This window comes from Zea mays, chromosome 1 (assembly GCF_902167145.1).
Source record: "Zea mays cultivar B73 chromosome 1, Zm-B73-REFERENCE-NAM-5.0, whole genome shotgun sequence".
NCBI lineage: Eukaryota > Viridiplantae > Streptophyta > Magnoliopsida > Poales > Poaceae > Zea > Zea mays.
In genome coordinates, this window is record NC_050096.1 from 285580725 (window position 1) to 285596189 (window position 15465).

The 15465-nt window shown below is 56.2% G+C and overlaps 1 protein-coding gene across 1 annotated transcript; it reads left to right on the forward strand.

Moving 5' to 3' along the window:
* The first annotated feature begins 234 nt into the window (after positions 1 to 234).
* LOC103644032 (cytochrome P450 81Q32) lies at positions 235 to 2390 on the forward strand. The gene is made up of 2 exons (XM_008667223.4): positions 235 to 1246; positions 1425 to 2390. The coding sequence occupies exons 1-2, from the start codon at positions 305 to 307 to the stop codon at positions 2040 to 2042; spliced, it is 1560 nt and encodes a 519-aa protein (XP_008665445.1). The 5' UTR covers positions 235 to 304; the 3' UTR covers positions 2043 to 2390.
* Positions 2391 to 15465: the final 13075 nt, after the last annotated feature.

A 15465-nucleotide genomic window follows, 5' to 3' on the forward strand; every position in this document is an offset into this window, starting at 1 on the left:
GACTAAAAAAAGACTAAAATATGATTTTTACCTTATTTGTCCTCTCCAATTTCTTTTTCAGCAAACACTAATAAGTAACTAATACAGTCATTATTCACATCAATTAATATTTTTTAGTCTGGTTTAGTCACTAGAACCAAACGGGATACTTTAGCGACTAAAATTTAGTCTAGTGACTAAAGAAACCAAACAGAGTCTTAAGCCTATTTATATTTACTACAGCTAGTAGAGGTTGCACTAGCTCAAGCAGCCTATGCCACATTTGCACTCAAGCAAGTGAGCAGCTCGCCCGCCCTCCAGCAACATGGAGACGGCCAACGTTGTCATCCTCTCGTTCTTCTTCATCTTTGCAATCCACCGCCTCTTCAACCGCCTCCATAGCAGGAGCACGAAGATGAAGCCGCTGCCACCGGGCCCTCTAGCCATACCGGTCCTCGGCCACCTATACCTCCTCCTCGAGAAGAATATGCACCACTTGTTCACGCGCCTCGCCGCGCGCTACGGGCCCGTGCTCTACCTCCGCCTCGGCTCGCGTAACGCCGTGGTCGTGTCCTCTGTGGACTGCGCCAGGGAGTGCTTCACGGAGCACGACGTGACCTTCGCGAACCGCCCGACCTTCCCCACGCTGCATCTCATGACCTACGGGGGCACCACGGTCGGCACCTGCGCCTACGGCCCGTACTGGCGCCACATCCGCCGCGTCATCACGGTGCACCTCCTGTCCGCTCTCCGGGTGAGGTCCATGGTCCCCGCCATCGAAGCAGAGGTGCGCGCCATGGCGCGGAGCATGTACCGTGCGGCCGCGGCCGCTCCATGCGGCACCGGCGCCGCCAAGGTGGAGCTGAGGGGGAGGCTGTTCGAGGTCGCGCTCAGCGCCCTCATGGAAACCGTCGCGCAGAGCAAGACATCCCGCTCTTCCATGGGCGGTGCCGCGGACACGGGCATGTCACCGGAGGCCCAAGAGTTCAAGGAGTCCATGGACGTTATGATTCCGCTCCTCGGCACGGCCAACATGTGGGACTTCCTGCCCGTGCTACAGAGGTTCGACGTGTTCGGCGTGAAGAACAAGATGGCGGCCGCGGTGAGCGGCAGGGACGCGTTCTTCCGGCGGCTCATTGACGAGGAGCGGCGGAGGCTGGACGACGGCGTCGAGAGCGAGAACAAAAGTATGATGGCTGTGCTGCTCACTCTGCAGAAGTCAGAACCGGAGAATTACAGTGATGACATGATCATGTCTCTGTGCTTCGTAAGTTGTCCTTGTCCCTTAGTTTCTACGTACTATTAGGACAACGATTCTCTCGCTCACACGTCAAGCATAAGCAATTTTTTCGCTCGTTGCTGAACATGTCGACGCCGCAGTCGTACGTCATGACCACGACATCGCTCGCTAAGAAGATCTTCTGCATCTTTGATATATATTGCAGTCCATGTTCTCTGCGGGAACGGAAACCACTGCGACCACGGCGGAATGGGCGATGTCGCTGCTCCTGAACAACCCCGAGGTCCTGAAGAAGGCGCAGGGGGAAATCGACGCGCATGTGGGGAATTCCCGCCTGCTAGGCGCCGACGACATGCCGCACCTCCCCTACCTCCAGTGCGTCCTCACCGAGACGCTCCGGCTGTACCCGGTTTTCCCGATGCTGATCGCGCACGAGTCCACCGCAGACTGCAAGGTCGGCGGCCACCACGTGCCAAGCGGCACGATGCTGCTCACCAACGCATACGCCATCCACAGAGACCCTGCGGCGTGGACGGAACCGGACGCCTTCAGGCCTGAACGATTCGAGGATGGCAGCGCCGAAGGGAAGCTCCTGATACCGTTCGGGATGGGGCGGCGCAAGTGTCCCGGAGAGACCATGGCGCTGCGGACTCTAGGGCTGGTGCTGGGGACTCTGATCCAGTGCTTCGACTGGGCCACTGTTGGAGGCGTCCCCAAAGTTGACATGACCGAAGCGTCCGGGCTCACTCTCCCGAGGGCCGTTCCCCTCGAGGCCATGTGCAAACCGCGCCAAGCCATGCTTGATGTCCTTCAGAACCTGTGAGTGCCCTTGCGGACCGAAGAAGTTGATGAGCATCATTATCAAATGTTGCCACGTTGTTGCCTTGCTATCGTTATACGTAGGGCAATGTTTAATCCCTACAAGATCTCTCTCTCCCCCCAATAAACATGTTCGTGCGTTGTAATACAACATATCACTTGTATTGTCGGTTGTAATATGATTCAGAGTGAAATTCTATATGTCACTGGATCTGAACAATATCTAGTTCATCATAGACTAAGGAAAATACTTTGAAGGTTCCTGGTTGAACTCTATTAGTAGTAATAGAAATTTTGCCTGTTTCTGGTCTCCAACCAAAGGGAGATCCGGTGGTCTGCTTGTTGGTTTTGATGCTGTTGTTTTGATGCTGTTGTTTTTTATATCAGACAAGTTGAGAAAGGGGATTTCATGATTAGAGTTCTTCTGGCTCATAAAGAAAGTGGTTTTGTGTGGAATTTTATTAATGTTTATGGTGCTGCTCAGAATGATCATAAGCAAATTTTTTTGGTTGAACTGGTTTCCTTTTGTTCAAAATGCAATTATCCTATGTCGGTGGGAGGTGATTTTAATATACTAAGGAAAGAATCTGATAAAAACAAACCTGGGGGAACTAATTGTTGGAGTTCCCTGTTCAATTCTATCATTGACATTCATAGTTTGATTGAACTTGATTTGAGTGGAAGATTATACACCTGGTCAAATATCAGGGACCCTCCCACTTTTGAAAAACTGGATAGATTTCTGGCTAGTCCAGAATGAGTCCTTCAATTCAAAAATGTGGTGGTCACTGGTCTTGACAGGACTTTATCTGATCATGTTCTTTTATGTCTTAAAACTGATTCTCGTGTGTTTCTAAAGAGAGACTTTAGATATGAACTGTGCTGGAAGTTTCGTCCGGATTTCAAAGATATTGTCTGGAACAGTTGGTCTCTTCCGGTGAGAAGTCGTTCTAATATTGATATTTGGAAAGAAAAAATTATAAGGCTGAAAAAAACGTTGAAGGGGTGGAATATTAATGTAGAAGGTAGGTATTCTAAGCTTAAAAAAGAGTTACTCCAAAAAATTGATATTATGGATAAAAAAATGAAAGTAATGGTATTTCCCACTCGGAAAGACTTGAAAAATTAGATTTGGAGTGGAATTTAAAAAAATTGATGGTTGAAGAATGTTCTAAGAGAAAACAAATGGCAAGAGGAAAATTTATTAATGAGGGTGATGAAAATTCTAGATATTTTCATCTTATTGCCAAAGGTAAAAGAAGAAGAGTTAAAATTCTTTCCTTAGTTCATGAGAAAAATAATGTTATTGCTGATAATGATATCAACAAAGTGGCTACTGATTTCTACAAAGAGTTATTTGGTCCTTCTACTTTGTCGAGCATCAATATGTCTAATTTTCATATGAATAGACTTAGTGATGATGATCGTACTTTGCTCACTGTTCCTTTTTCTATTGAGGAAATTAAAATGGTTGTGTTTAGTTTAAAACACAATAGTGCTCCGGGCCCTGATGGTATCCCTGCTGAATTTTTCCAAGATTTTTGGGATCTCATTCACATTGACTTGTGGAATCCACTCAAAGACTTTTATGATGGGGCGCTTGACATTAAAAGACTTAACTTCGGTCTTGTGACTCTGTTACCTAAAGTAGATAATCCTACTGATATGCGGAATTTTAGACCGATCTGTCTCCTGAATGTCTGTTATAAAATCATTACTAAAGTTTTGACGAATAGACTTGCCTCTTGTATTACTAAACTGATTAGTAAGCACCAATATGGTTTTATTAAATGGAGATACATTATGGATGGTGTGGTTTCTTTGAATGAAATTCTTCATGAAGTGAAGAAAAAAAGCAAAGTGGGGTGATTCTTAAGATTGACTTTGAAAAAGCTTATGATAAAGTTAATTGGCAATTTCTGTATTGCATGATGCAAAAAAAGGTTTTGGTGACATTTGGTGTGATTGGGTTATGAAGACTGTCAGAGGTGGTAAAGTGGCTATTAAAACTAATGATTTGATCGGTCCATATTTTGCAACTCATAAAGGTGTTCGTCAGGGTGATCCTTTTTCACCTCTTCTGTTTAATCTGGTTGCTGATGGTTTGGCTTGCATTATTCAAAAAGCTCAGGAAAAAGGTTTGATTCGTGGTCTGATTTCTCACATTATTCCAAATGGTTGTTGTTGTCTACAATATGCTGATGATACTATCTTTCTAATTCAATATTGTTTGGAAGGTGCTAGAAATCTTAAATTTATCCTCTGTCTTTTTGAGCATATGTCAGGGCTGAAAATTAATTTTCACAAAAGTGAAATCTTCTGCTTGGGGGAAGCTAATGAGTACACTAATTTGTATGCTGACATTTTCACTTGTCCTGTTGGAAGCCTTCCGATGAAGTATCTTGGTGTTCCCATTGACAATAAAAAAGTTAGTAAGTCCCTTTGGTGTCCAATGTTGGAAAAATGGACAAAAGACTTGCTGGTTGGAAAGGTAGATTTCTGAGTTTGGGAGGCAGATTGACTTTACTGAATAGTTCGCTTTCTAATATTCCTTTATATATGTTATTGTCGGCGTTTCGACCCCGAGGGGTCCATGGACCGACGAGTAAATTGTCGATGCGTGCCCCAGCCCAGATGGGTCGGCGCGAGATGGAACACAAGGGGAAAAAAGGGAACCGCGGCTCGTGTTATCCTGCACCCAGGGCGAATGCACTTGCAGTAGGGGGTTACAAGCGTTCGCGAGAGAGGGAGAGAGCATGTTAGTCAGCCCGTCCTCCCGCGCGGCCACCTTCTCGTAGGAGGGCCCTGGACCTTCCTTTTATAGATGTAAGGAGAGGTCCTAGGTGTACAATGGGGGGTGTAGCAATATGCTAATGTGTCCAACAGAGAGGAGCCAGAGCCCTATGTACATGCCGACGTGGCTGTCGGAGAGGTGCTAGTGCCCTGTGCATGTGGCGTCGTGGTCGTCAGAGGAGCGCTTGGGCCCTGTAGAAGCACAGCTATCGGGGCTGACGGGACCTTGCTGACGTCTCCTTGCTTTCGTAGGGGGCTGAGAACCGCCGTCGTCACGGGAGCACGCGGGGTGTCATCATTACTTGTTTACCGGGGCGAGCCAGATGGGATGCCGGTCTTGTTCCCCGTAGCCTGAGTTAGCTAGGGGTAGGGTAATGATGTACCCCCTGTAACGTGGTCGGTCCGAGCCCAAGGTCGGGCGAGGCGGTGACTCCTCCGAGGTCGAGGTTGAGTCCGAGCCCTGGGGTCGGGCGAGGCGGAGACCGTCTTCTGAGGTCGAGGTTGAGTCCGAGCCCTGGGGTCGGGCGAGGCGGAGACCGACTTCCGAGGTCGAGGTTGAGTTCGAGCCCTGGGGTCAGGCGAGGCGGAGACCGTCTTTCGAGGTCGAGGCGGGGGTCGAGCCCTGGGGTCGGGCGAGGCGGAGCTTCCTATGGCGCCTGAGGCTGGACTCGGCTGCTGTGAGCCTCACCCTGGCGGGTGGCGCAATAGTCGGAGCAGGGCAGGCGACGCTGTTTTCCTGTCAGATCAGTCAGTGGAGGGGCAAAGTGACTGCGGTCACTTCGGCCCTGCCGACTGAGGAACGCGCGTGAGGATAAGGTGTCAGGCGATCCTTGCATTGAATGCTCCTGCGATACGGTCGGTTGGCGAGGCGATCTGGCCAAGGTTACTTCACTGCGAAGCCTGCCCGAGCTGGGCCTCGAGCGAGTCGAAGGTGCGCCCGTTGCTTTAGGAGACCCTCGGGCGAGGCGTGAATCCACTTGGGTCTATTGTTCCTGCCCGAGGCTGGGCTCGGGCGAGGCAAGATCGTGTCCCTTGAGTGGATGGAGCTTTGACCTGAATTGCGCCCATCAGGCTTTTGCAGCTTGTGCTGATGGTGATTACCAGCCGAGTTTAGGAGTTTTGGGAGTACCCCTAATTATGGTCCCCGACAGTAGCCCTCGAGCCTCAAAGGGTATGTTGGTACTCGCTTGGAGGCTTTGTCGCACTTTTTTGCAAGGGGACCGGCCTTTCTCGGTTACATTTTGTTCCGGTGGGTGCGCGCGAGCGCACCCGCCGGGTGTAGCCCCCGAGGCCTCGGAGGAGTGGTTTGACTCCTCCGAGGTCTTAGTGCCTTTCGTGACGCCTCGGCAGGTCTGGTTGTTCCCTCATGCGATCTGATCGTAGCCCGGGTGCATGGTCAGGTTCCGAGTTCTCGGGCTGGTATGTTGACGCTGTCAACGGTTTGGCCGGAGCCGGGTTTGCGAGAGCAGCCCCCAAGCCTCTGCACAGAGCGAGAGGACGGTCAAGGACTGACTCGGCTTTTATCATACGCCCCTTCATCGCCTTTCTGCAAGGAGGAGGGGGGAAAGCGCCATGTTGCCCTCGGAGGGCGCCGAACATGGTGTCTCCAGTGAGTTGCTAACGGGTGATCCGAGTGGACGCCCGTGCCCCGTTCGATAAGGGTCGGCTGGTGGCCCAGAGGCGCGCTCCAAAAGTACCTGTAGGTGATTTGCCGGACCCAGTCCCGTTTGATAGGGTCTGAGGGCTCGATGCCTCCCTCTGATGGGATTCCGTTACAGAATCGCTCCTGCTGGTCTCAGAAATGTCCTAGGGTACCTCGGGAGCGTAGCCTGAGCCTCGGCCATGTATCGGACGTACCTAGAGTCATCCCTCGCTCTGCGTGTTCTAGGGCGACTGTCGAACCCTTCGGGGGGCCAGCCTTCGAACCCCTGATCAGTAGTGGGCGCGGAGCCCGAGTGCTCTGAGGCGACTGTCGAACCCTTCCAAGGGGCCAGCCTTCGAACCTCTGATCAGTAGTGAGCCTGAAGCCCGAGTGCTCTGAGGCGACTGTCGAACCCTTTTGAGGGGCCAGCCTTCGAACCTCTGATCAGTAGTGAGCCTGAAGCCCGAGTGATCTGAGGCGACTGTCGAACCCTTCCGAGGGGCCAGCCTTCGAACCCCTGATCAGTAGTGGGCGCGGAGCCCGAGTGCTCTGAGGCGGTTGTCGAACCCTTCCGAGGGGCCAGCCTTCGAACCTCTGATCAGTAGGAGGGCTCGGGGCCTGCTTCCTTTGCGGAGAAGGATCCCTTTCGGAGTATCCCCTTTCTCGGTCCCTGTAGCAAGAGAGAGAAAGGGGAAGAGGAAAAGGATACGAAATTAAACGATGTGGCACACCTTTTTTGACGCGGTCATCATGGAGAAGGTGAAGCGTCGCCCGCTTCGCCTGCCAAAGGTGTCGCCTGCCCTGCCACGAAGTTAATGCGACGGGACGGGTGGTTCGTAGGGCAGCCGTTGTGCGTGCGCGATTCGTTCGAGGAACGGGCATTTCGCCTTCGAGTTTGAATTTCGTGGCGTGTTCGGGCGAAGTGTTGAACGAGTCTTGCCCGGGCCTTTATATATCCGGAAGAGGGACCAGTGGTGGTTCTTTACCCTGCTGCTCGCCTCCTGCTTTGGTTTCCACAACCCAAGGGAATAGCCAGAGAAAGAAAACCACGCACCTTGTCCGCTCCGCCGTCGCCCCCTTCGCTTGGCAATGGCAGACCGGGTAACCGTCGTTCTGCCACGCGACCCGTGGCCTTTCTCCACCGTCACGGTGGACGATCTGGAGGCCCTTGTCGCCGATGGCTTGCTCCGTCCCCTCTCTGGTGACCTGCAGCCGGAGTGGATGGTCCCTCCGAGCGGGGCCACCCCGACCTCGCCGCCGGGGTATGTGCTGAGTTTCGTCTCCTTCCATGAGCGGGGGTTCGGAGTGCCAGCAAGTCGTTTCATGCGGGCGCTCCTGCATTACTATGGGGTGGAGCTGCATAATCTCAACCCCAACTCCATCGCGCAAGCGGCCATCTTCGCGGCGGTTTGCGAAGGCTTTTTGGGGATTGACCCCCACTGGGATCTGTGGACCCATCTCTTCTCCGCGGAGCCTTTTGCTTTGACGACGGGGGAAAAGAGGGTCCGCATGGCAGTGCGGGCCGGTGGCTGCATCCCCCAGTTGAGGCAGGCACGCGCGCAACAGTACATCCCCGCCATCCTTGTGTCTTCGAACAAGGGGTGGCAGCGCCGGTGGTTTTACCTCCGTAATGACGATGGGAGGCTCCCGCCGTTTTCTCAACGAGTGGTGACTGCCGCCGGCAGCAACTGACGCTATGGGGCCGCGCGCGAGAAACAGGAGAATCTCCAGCCCCTTCTGGAGGCCTTGCAGGAGCTGCGAGACGGAGGGCTTACCGCCGCAGGGGTGGTCGCTGCCATCCATCGCCGGAGGGTGCTTCCCTTGAGAGAGCGGCGGTTTCCGTTTTCGGAGATGATGTCGGGGGTCGACTTGGAGGGTTCGCAGATGTCCTCGGTCCCCCTCTCCGCCGATGACCTCCGCAGGCGGGTAGCGGGCACAGTAGGGAGGCTGGACGCCGGCGCCCTTACCTAGCCCTTGATGTGTCTCGAGCGTGGGTGCATGTCCCTGGTGAGTGTCCGCTCCTTCTTATTTCTTGTGTCAGATTGCCCTTGGTTCTCACAGTCGGGATTTCCGTCCGTCTCCAGGAGTTGGGGTGTCACAAGCCTTCCCTGCCACCGGTCCCGGAGGACGCGGTGGACCGAGCCGCGCGGAGGGTCGCTGCGGAGAAGAAGAAGGAGAAGAAGGACGCGGAAAAGGCTCGGGCTCGCGAGCGGATGTGGGCTCGGGACGCCTTGGAGAGGCGCCATCGGAGGCAGGAGAGGGACGGGCTCCCGAGGGAGCCATCGCCGGAGACGCCTGACGACGGCGATGACGATGATGATGACGAAGACGACGACATGGCGGCCCGCCTTGGTCTCAGCCCGGATCTGAGGCTGGGCCAGGGGTCGTCGAGCCAGCCCCCGAGTGGGCTGGCGCCGTCGATATCTGGGGCCGGGACATCATGGTCCCGGTCCGAAGAACAGGGGCAGGCTGAGGGGGTACTTGACCCCTTGGCCGAGGTAGTCGAGGTGACCCCGGGGAGTCAGACCGACCCGCCTGTCCCCCAAGAGCCATCGCCCGTGCCAGCCACACAGGAGGTTGATCCTCAGGTCGTCGTGACTGCGCCTGGGCGGACCGTCCCTTCGCCGCCCCGGGCGCCCGAGGCGGGGATGGTGCCGAAGCCGGCAGCGGGGCAAACCTCGGCAGTGCCCGCGGGGGCCGAGGCCCGAGGGGCCTCCCCGCAGGCACGATTGGCCTTGGTCCGGAGTGGGTAAGTATCTGAGGATACCTCTGTCCTGGCTCTTTCTTCGTGTGTCCTGATCCTGCTTTTCCTTTTCCTCCCAGCAAACGGAGGCACGGTTCGGCCGGTCTGGCTCCCCGGAAGGCCCTTAAGACGGTGCCGGCTTCTGCAGCCGGTGCCGCGCCGGGCCACGCCGGTCGGCTGGCCTCCACACAAGATGCCCCCAAGAGGGGGGCTCAGGCGGCACGAGTTGCTGTGGGGCGAGCTCCCCAGGCTGACCCCTCCGTCGAGGCGGCCGTCGTGCCGGGGGAGACTGCTGGCGCGGCCGCGGCCTTGAGCCCACCTGACGTGTTGTCGACGCCGGCACCAACTTCTGCCGAGGCTATTGCCGTTCTGCCCGTGGAGCCACCCGTCGCCGCCGATGCTGAGATGGCTGAGGCGCCGCTACTCGAGGTCGGTGATCGGAAGCCTGCCTCCTTAGCCGAGGAGGTACCCGATGCGCCGACCGCAGGGGGTCCCGACGCCTCGGAGGAGGGGGGCGCAGAACCGCGGCCCGTCCTGGGGAGCGGCGACCTCATCCTCGCGCGGCGCGATCCCAATGAGCGGCATGGGCAGGCGCTCCGGTTCTGGACCCGTGGTGCCTCGAAACCCCTCTTCGTTCTTGACGATGAGCGGGAGGAGCAGTCTTGGGACGAGCTCCGTGAGTGTGCCGAGGCAGCGATGGGGTCGCTTCGGTAGACCATGGAGGTCCTTTCTAGGAACGTTCCCAGGATCCTCCAGGTAAGGATTTCAGACATACCTTTCGCGTGACCAGGGCACTCTTTGTGACGCCCTGCTTTCCTTCCTCAGGATCTGACGGATCTGAGCACCGCCAAGTCGTCGTTCATCCGCCGCGAGGCCGACGTCTGGGGTTCGCTGTGGTTCCTGAGGGCCGTGCTTACTGAGGCTACCGAGCGCCTTTCCCAACGGAGCGCCGAGGCGGCGGACCTTCGGTTGCTCTGTGATGAGCTGGGGGTGGAGGCAGAGGCGCAGCAGCGGCAATTGGAGCTTGGCCAGGTCATCGGTGAGCGGGACCAATCTCGGAACCATGCTGCCGAGGCTGAAAGCCGGGCTAAGGCCCTTGGGGGTCAGCTAGCTGAGGTGTCTGCTTGGGCCAGAGCCCTTGCGGAGGACCTGGCCGTGGCCGTCGGGTCTGCCCAGTCCGCCCAAGCCGCAGCCTCGGAGCAGCGTGCCCGGGCTGAAGGTATGTCTTGGCCGCTTTGAGACTTCGATTCAGCTTCATTCTTCTACTCGTGTCTGAAGAATCTTGTTTTGGCTGTTTGCAGAGTTCGAGTCAGCCCTCAACGAGTCCGCCAAGGCACTTGCCCAGGCGGCTGAGCAGAAGGAGGTCGGCCGCGTGGCCATGTCCGAAGCTATCTCGGCCTTCTGCCAGGTCTTTGGTCTTGACGACGTCCCCTCGGGAAGCTCCCCTCAGAGTCGCCTGCGGGCCTTGGGCGGCCATGTGCGTGGCAGACTCCGCAAGGCGTTGCATCATGGTGTTAGGCGGGCCTTCGCCGTGCTCGCTTCTCACTACGATGTGGATCTAGAGTGGGTCAGCAAGGGGTATTGTCTTCCCGACAAAGATGAAGCTGCCCTGGTCGAAGTTCAGAGGCTTGACGCGGCCGTCGCGGGCCCAAGCGCGGTGCTGGCGTCCTCCTTCGAGGTGGAAATCCTTCCGCTTGCGTCGCTGTCCGAGGCCGGGGCGGATCTCGCCGAGGGTGGAAACGGCGCTGAGGGTGGAGACGAAGCCGAGGGTGCTGCTCCTCCCCCGGGCGATGCCTGATTCTGCCGGAGCAGTTTGTTTTGAACATGTATGTGTCTTTCGCGGCCGCCGAGGCCTGAACACTTTGTCGTGTTATAAAGCTGCGTTTCTTTTCCTCCTGTTTCGAGTTTCCGGACTTGTTCATCAGTAGCAGAATCGCTTATCCGAGTAAGAGTTATTTTTCGCGGAAGGTGACGAGTGAGGTATCCGTATCCTGGAGGCGTAGGAGTCCCTTAGCTCGATCGGCCTTGCCGCTTACATGCGCTCTTATTCATTTTGCGGGGTTCTGTTATTGACATAGCCGGGAAACACGAAGTTCGTTTTGGTTGAAGACTTTTTCCGAGGAAAATTTTGACGCAGAGGGGGTTCCCCCCTTCTAGCCCCCGAGGGAGGGTCGGGCTTTGCCGAGGTAAGGCTGACCCTTCCTTGACGGTTAGACTCTATTTGTGTATGTAAAGAGAATGAGGTATATGAACGACTTGAAAACATCTTAAGGGTAAAAGTGACGTAGCTGTCGGATGTTCCAAGCGTTGTTGTAGACCTCGCCTTGACTGTTGGCCAGCTTGTACGTTCCGGGCTTCAAAATCTTGGCGATGATGAACGGCCCTTCCCAGGGAGGAGTGAGCTTGTGGCGCCCTCGGGCGTCTTGTCGTAGCCGAAGCACCAAGTCCCCCACCTGGAGGTCTCGGGACCGAACCCCTCGGGCGTGGTAGCGTCGCAGAGACTGCTGATATCGTGCCAAGTGTAGTAAGGCCATGTCCCGAGCCTCTTCCAGTTGGTCCAGTGAGTCTTCTCGGCTGGTCTGGTTGCTTAGGTCGTCGTACGCCCTTGTCCTCGGGGAACCATATTCTAAGTCTGTGGGCATGATAGCCTCGGCCCCATAGACTAGAAAAAACAGCGTGAAGCCCGTGGCTCGGCTTGGCGTTGTCCTCAGACTCCAGACCACCGAGGGGAGTTCCTTCATCCATCGCTTGCCGAACTTGTTGAGGTCATTGTAGATCCTCGGCTTAAGTCCCTGCAGAATCATGTCGTTGGCACGCTCTACCTGCCCATTCGTCATGGGGTGAGCTACGGCGGCCCAGTCCACCCGGATGTGGTGGTCCTCGCAGAAGTCCAGGAACTTTCTACCAGTGAACTGGGTGCCGTTGTCGGTGATGATGGAGTTCGGGACCCCAAAGCGATGGATGATGTTGGTGAAGAACGCCACCGCCTGCTCGGACCTGATGCTGTTTAGGGGTCGGACCTCAATCCACTTGGAGAATTTGTCGATAGCGACCAGCAGGTGCGTGAAGCACTCGGGTGCCTTCTGCAAGGGACCGACAAGGTCTAGACCCCACACAGCAAACGACCAGGTGATGGGTATTGTTTGCAGAGCCTGAGCGGGCAGGTGTGTCTGCCTTGCGTAGAATTGACACCCTTGGCAGGTGCGTACAATCCTAGTGGCGTCGGCCACTGCGGTTGGCCAGTATAAACCTTGTCAGAAGGCGTTTCCAACGAGGGCTCGAGGCGCTGCGTGGTGACCGCAAGCCCCCGAGTGTATTTCTTGCAATAGCTCCTGACCTTCGGCGATGGATATGCATCGCTGGAGGATGCCTGAGGGGCTGTGGTGGTAGAGCTCTTTCTCATCACCCAGCAAGACGAACGACTTGGCGCACCGCGCCAGTCGCCGAGCTTCGGCTCTGTCGAGGGGTAGCTCTCCTCGGTGGAGATATTGCAGGTACGGGGTCTGCCAGTTTCGATTAGGCGCGACCCCATTCCGCTCTTCCTCGACGCGCAGTGCCTCACCCTCGGGGGCCGAGGGTGCCTCGAGCTGGGCCGAGGCCTCCCCGGGCTCGGGCGTGTCGTCGGTCTTGACGGAGGGTTGATGTAGGTCTCAGGAGAAGACGTCCGGGGGAACCGTTGTCTGTCCCGAGGCTATCTTAGCCAGCTCGTCCACAGTCTCGTTGTACCGTCGAGCGATGCGGTTGAGCTCGAGCCCGTAGAACTTGTCTTCCAGGCGCCGAACCTCGTCGCAGTAGGCCTCCATCTTCGGGTCGTGACAGTGGGAGTTCTTCATGACTTGGTCGATGACAAGCTGCGAGTCGCCATGAGCGTCGAGGCGCCGAACCCCTAGCTCGATGGCGATGCGCAACCCGTTAACCAGAGCCTCGTACTCAGCCATGTTGTTTGACGCCGGGAAATGGAGGCGCAGCACGTAGCGGAGGTGCTTCCCGAGGGGTGAGATGAAGAGCAGGCCTGCACCCGCTCCTGTTTTCATCAGCGACCTGTCGAAATACATGGTCCAGAGTTCCGGTTGGATCGGAGCTGCTGGAAGCTGGGTGTCGACCCATTCAGCCACAAAGTCCGCCAAGACTTGGGACTTGATGGCCTTCCGAGGAGCGAACGAGATTGTTTCGCCCATGATTTCCACCGCCCATTTTGCAATCCTACCCGAGGCCTCTCGGCACTGGATGATCTCCCCCAGGGGGAAGGATGACACCACAGTCACCGGATGAGACTCGAAGTAGTGTCGCAACTTTCGCCGCGTCAGAATTACCGCGTACAGTAGCTTCTGAATTTGCGGGTAGCGGATTTTGGTCTCGGACAGTACTTCACTGATGAAGTAGACCGGCCGCTGGACGAGCAATGCATGCCCTTCTTCTCGTCTCTCGACCACGATTGCGGTGCTGACCACCTGAGTGGTTGCAGCTACGTAGATCAAGAGGGCTTCTCCCGAAGCGGGGGGCACCAGGATGGGCGCGCTTGTCAGGAGCGCCTTTAAGTTCCCGAGGGCTTCCTCGGCCTCGGGGGTCCAAGTGAAGCGCTCGGTCTTCCTTAAGAGGCGGTACAGGGGTAGGCCTCTTTCGCCGAGGCGCGAGATGAAGCGGCTCAGAGCCGCAAGGCATCCCATGACCCTTTGTACTCCTTTCAAGTCCTTGATAGGCCCCATGTTGGTGATGGCCGCGATTTTCTCCGGGTTGGCCTCGATTCCCCGCTCGGAGACGATGAACCCCAGGAGCATGCCTCGGGGGACTCCGAAGACACACTTCTTGGGATTGAGTTTTACGCCTTTCGCCTTCTGACACTTGAATGTCGTTTCAAGGTCAGTGAGGAGGTCGGAGGCTTTCCTCGTCTTGACTACGATGTCATCGACGTAAGCCTCGACCGTTCGGCCAATGTGCTCTCCGAACACGTGGTTCATGCACCTTTGGTATGTCGCACCTGCATTCCTTAAATCGAATGGCATAGTAATATAGCAGTACATGCCAAAGGGTGTGATGAAAGAGGTCGCGAGCTGGTCGGACTCTTTCATCCTGATTTGGTGATACCCTGAGTAGGCATCGAGGAATGACAGGGTTTCGCACCCAGCAGTGGAATCCACGATTTGATCGATGCGAGGCAGAGGGTAGGGAACCTTCGGACATGCTTTGTTTAGACCAGTGTAGTCTACACACATCCTCCATTTCCCACCTTTCTTTTTCACAAGCACAGGGTTGGCTACCCATTCGGGATGGAATACCTCTTTGATGAACCCTGCAGCCATCAGCTTGTGGATCTCCTCGCCTATGGCTCTGCGTTTTTCTTCGTCAAATCGGCGCTGAGGCTGCTTCATGGGTCGGGCTCCAGCTCGGATATCCAGCGAGTGCTCGGCGACATCCCTCGGTATGCCAGGCATGTCCGAGGGACTCCACGCAAAAACCTCGGCGTTCGCGTGGAGAAAGTCGACGAGCACTGCTTCCTATTTGGGGTCGAGCTCGGAGCCGATCCGGACTTGCTTGGAGGTGACGTTGGTGGGGTCGAGAGGGACGGACTTAACCGCCTCTGCTGGCTCGAAGTTGCCGGTGTGGCGCTTCACATCAGGCACCTCCTTGGAGAGGCTCTCCAGGTCGGCGATGAGGGCCTCGGATTCGGCGAGGGCCTCAACATACTCCACGCACTCCACGTCGCATTCGTACGCGTGTCGGTACGTGGATCCGACGGTGATGACCCCGTTGGGGCCCGACATCTTGATCTTGAGGTAGGTGTAGTTGGGGACGGCCATGAACTTGGCGTAGCATGGTCTCCCCAGCACTGCGTGGTAGGTTCCTCGGAACCCGACCACCTCGAACGTGAGGGTTTCCTTTCGGAAGTTGGAGGGAGTCCCGAAGCAGACGGGCAGATCGAGTTGCCCAAGGGTTTGGACGCGCTTCCCGGGGATGATCCCGTGAAAGGGCACCGCACCGGCCCAGATCGTGGACAGATCGACCTGCAAGAGCTCGAGGGTCTCGGCGTAGATGATGTTGAGGCTACTGCCTCCGTCCATGAGGACCTTGGTAAGCCTGACGTTGCCGATGACGGGATCGACAACGAGCGGGTACTTCCCTGGGCTCGGCATGCGGTCGGGGTGGTCGCCTCGGTCGAAGGTGATGGGCTTGTCAGACCAGTCTAGGTAGACTGGCGCCGCCACCTTCACCGAGCAGACCTCCCGGCGCTCCTGCTTGCGGTGCCGAGCC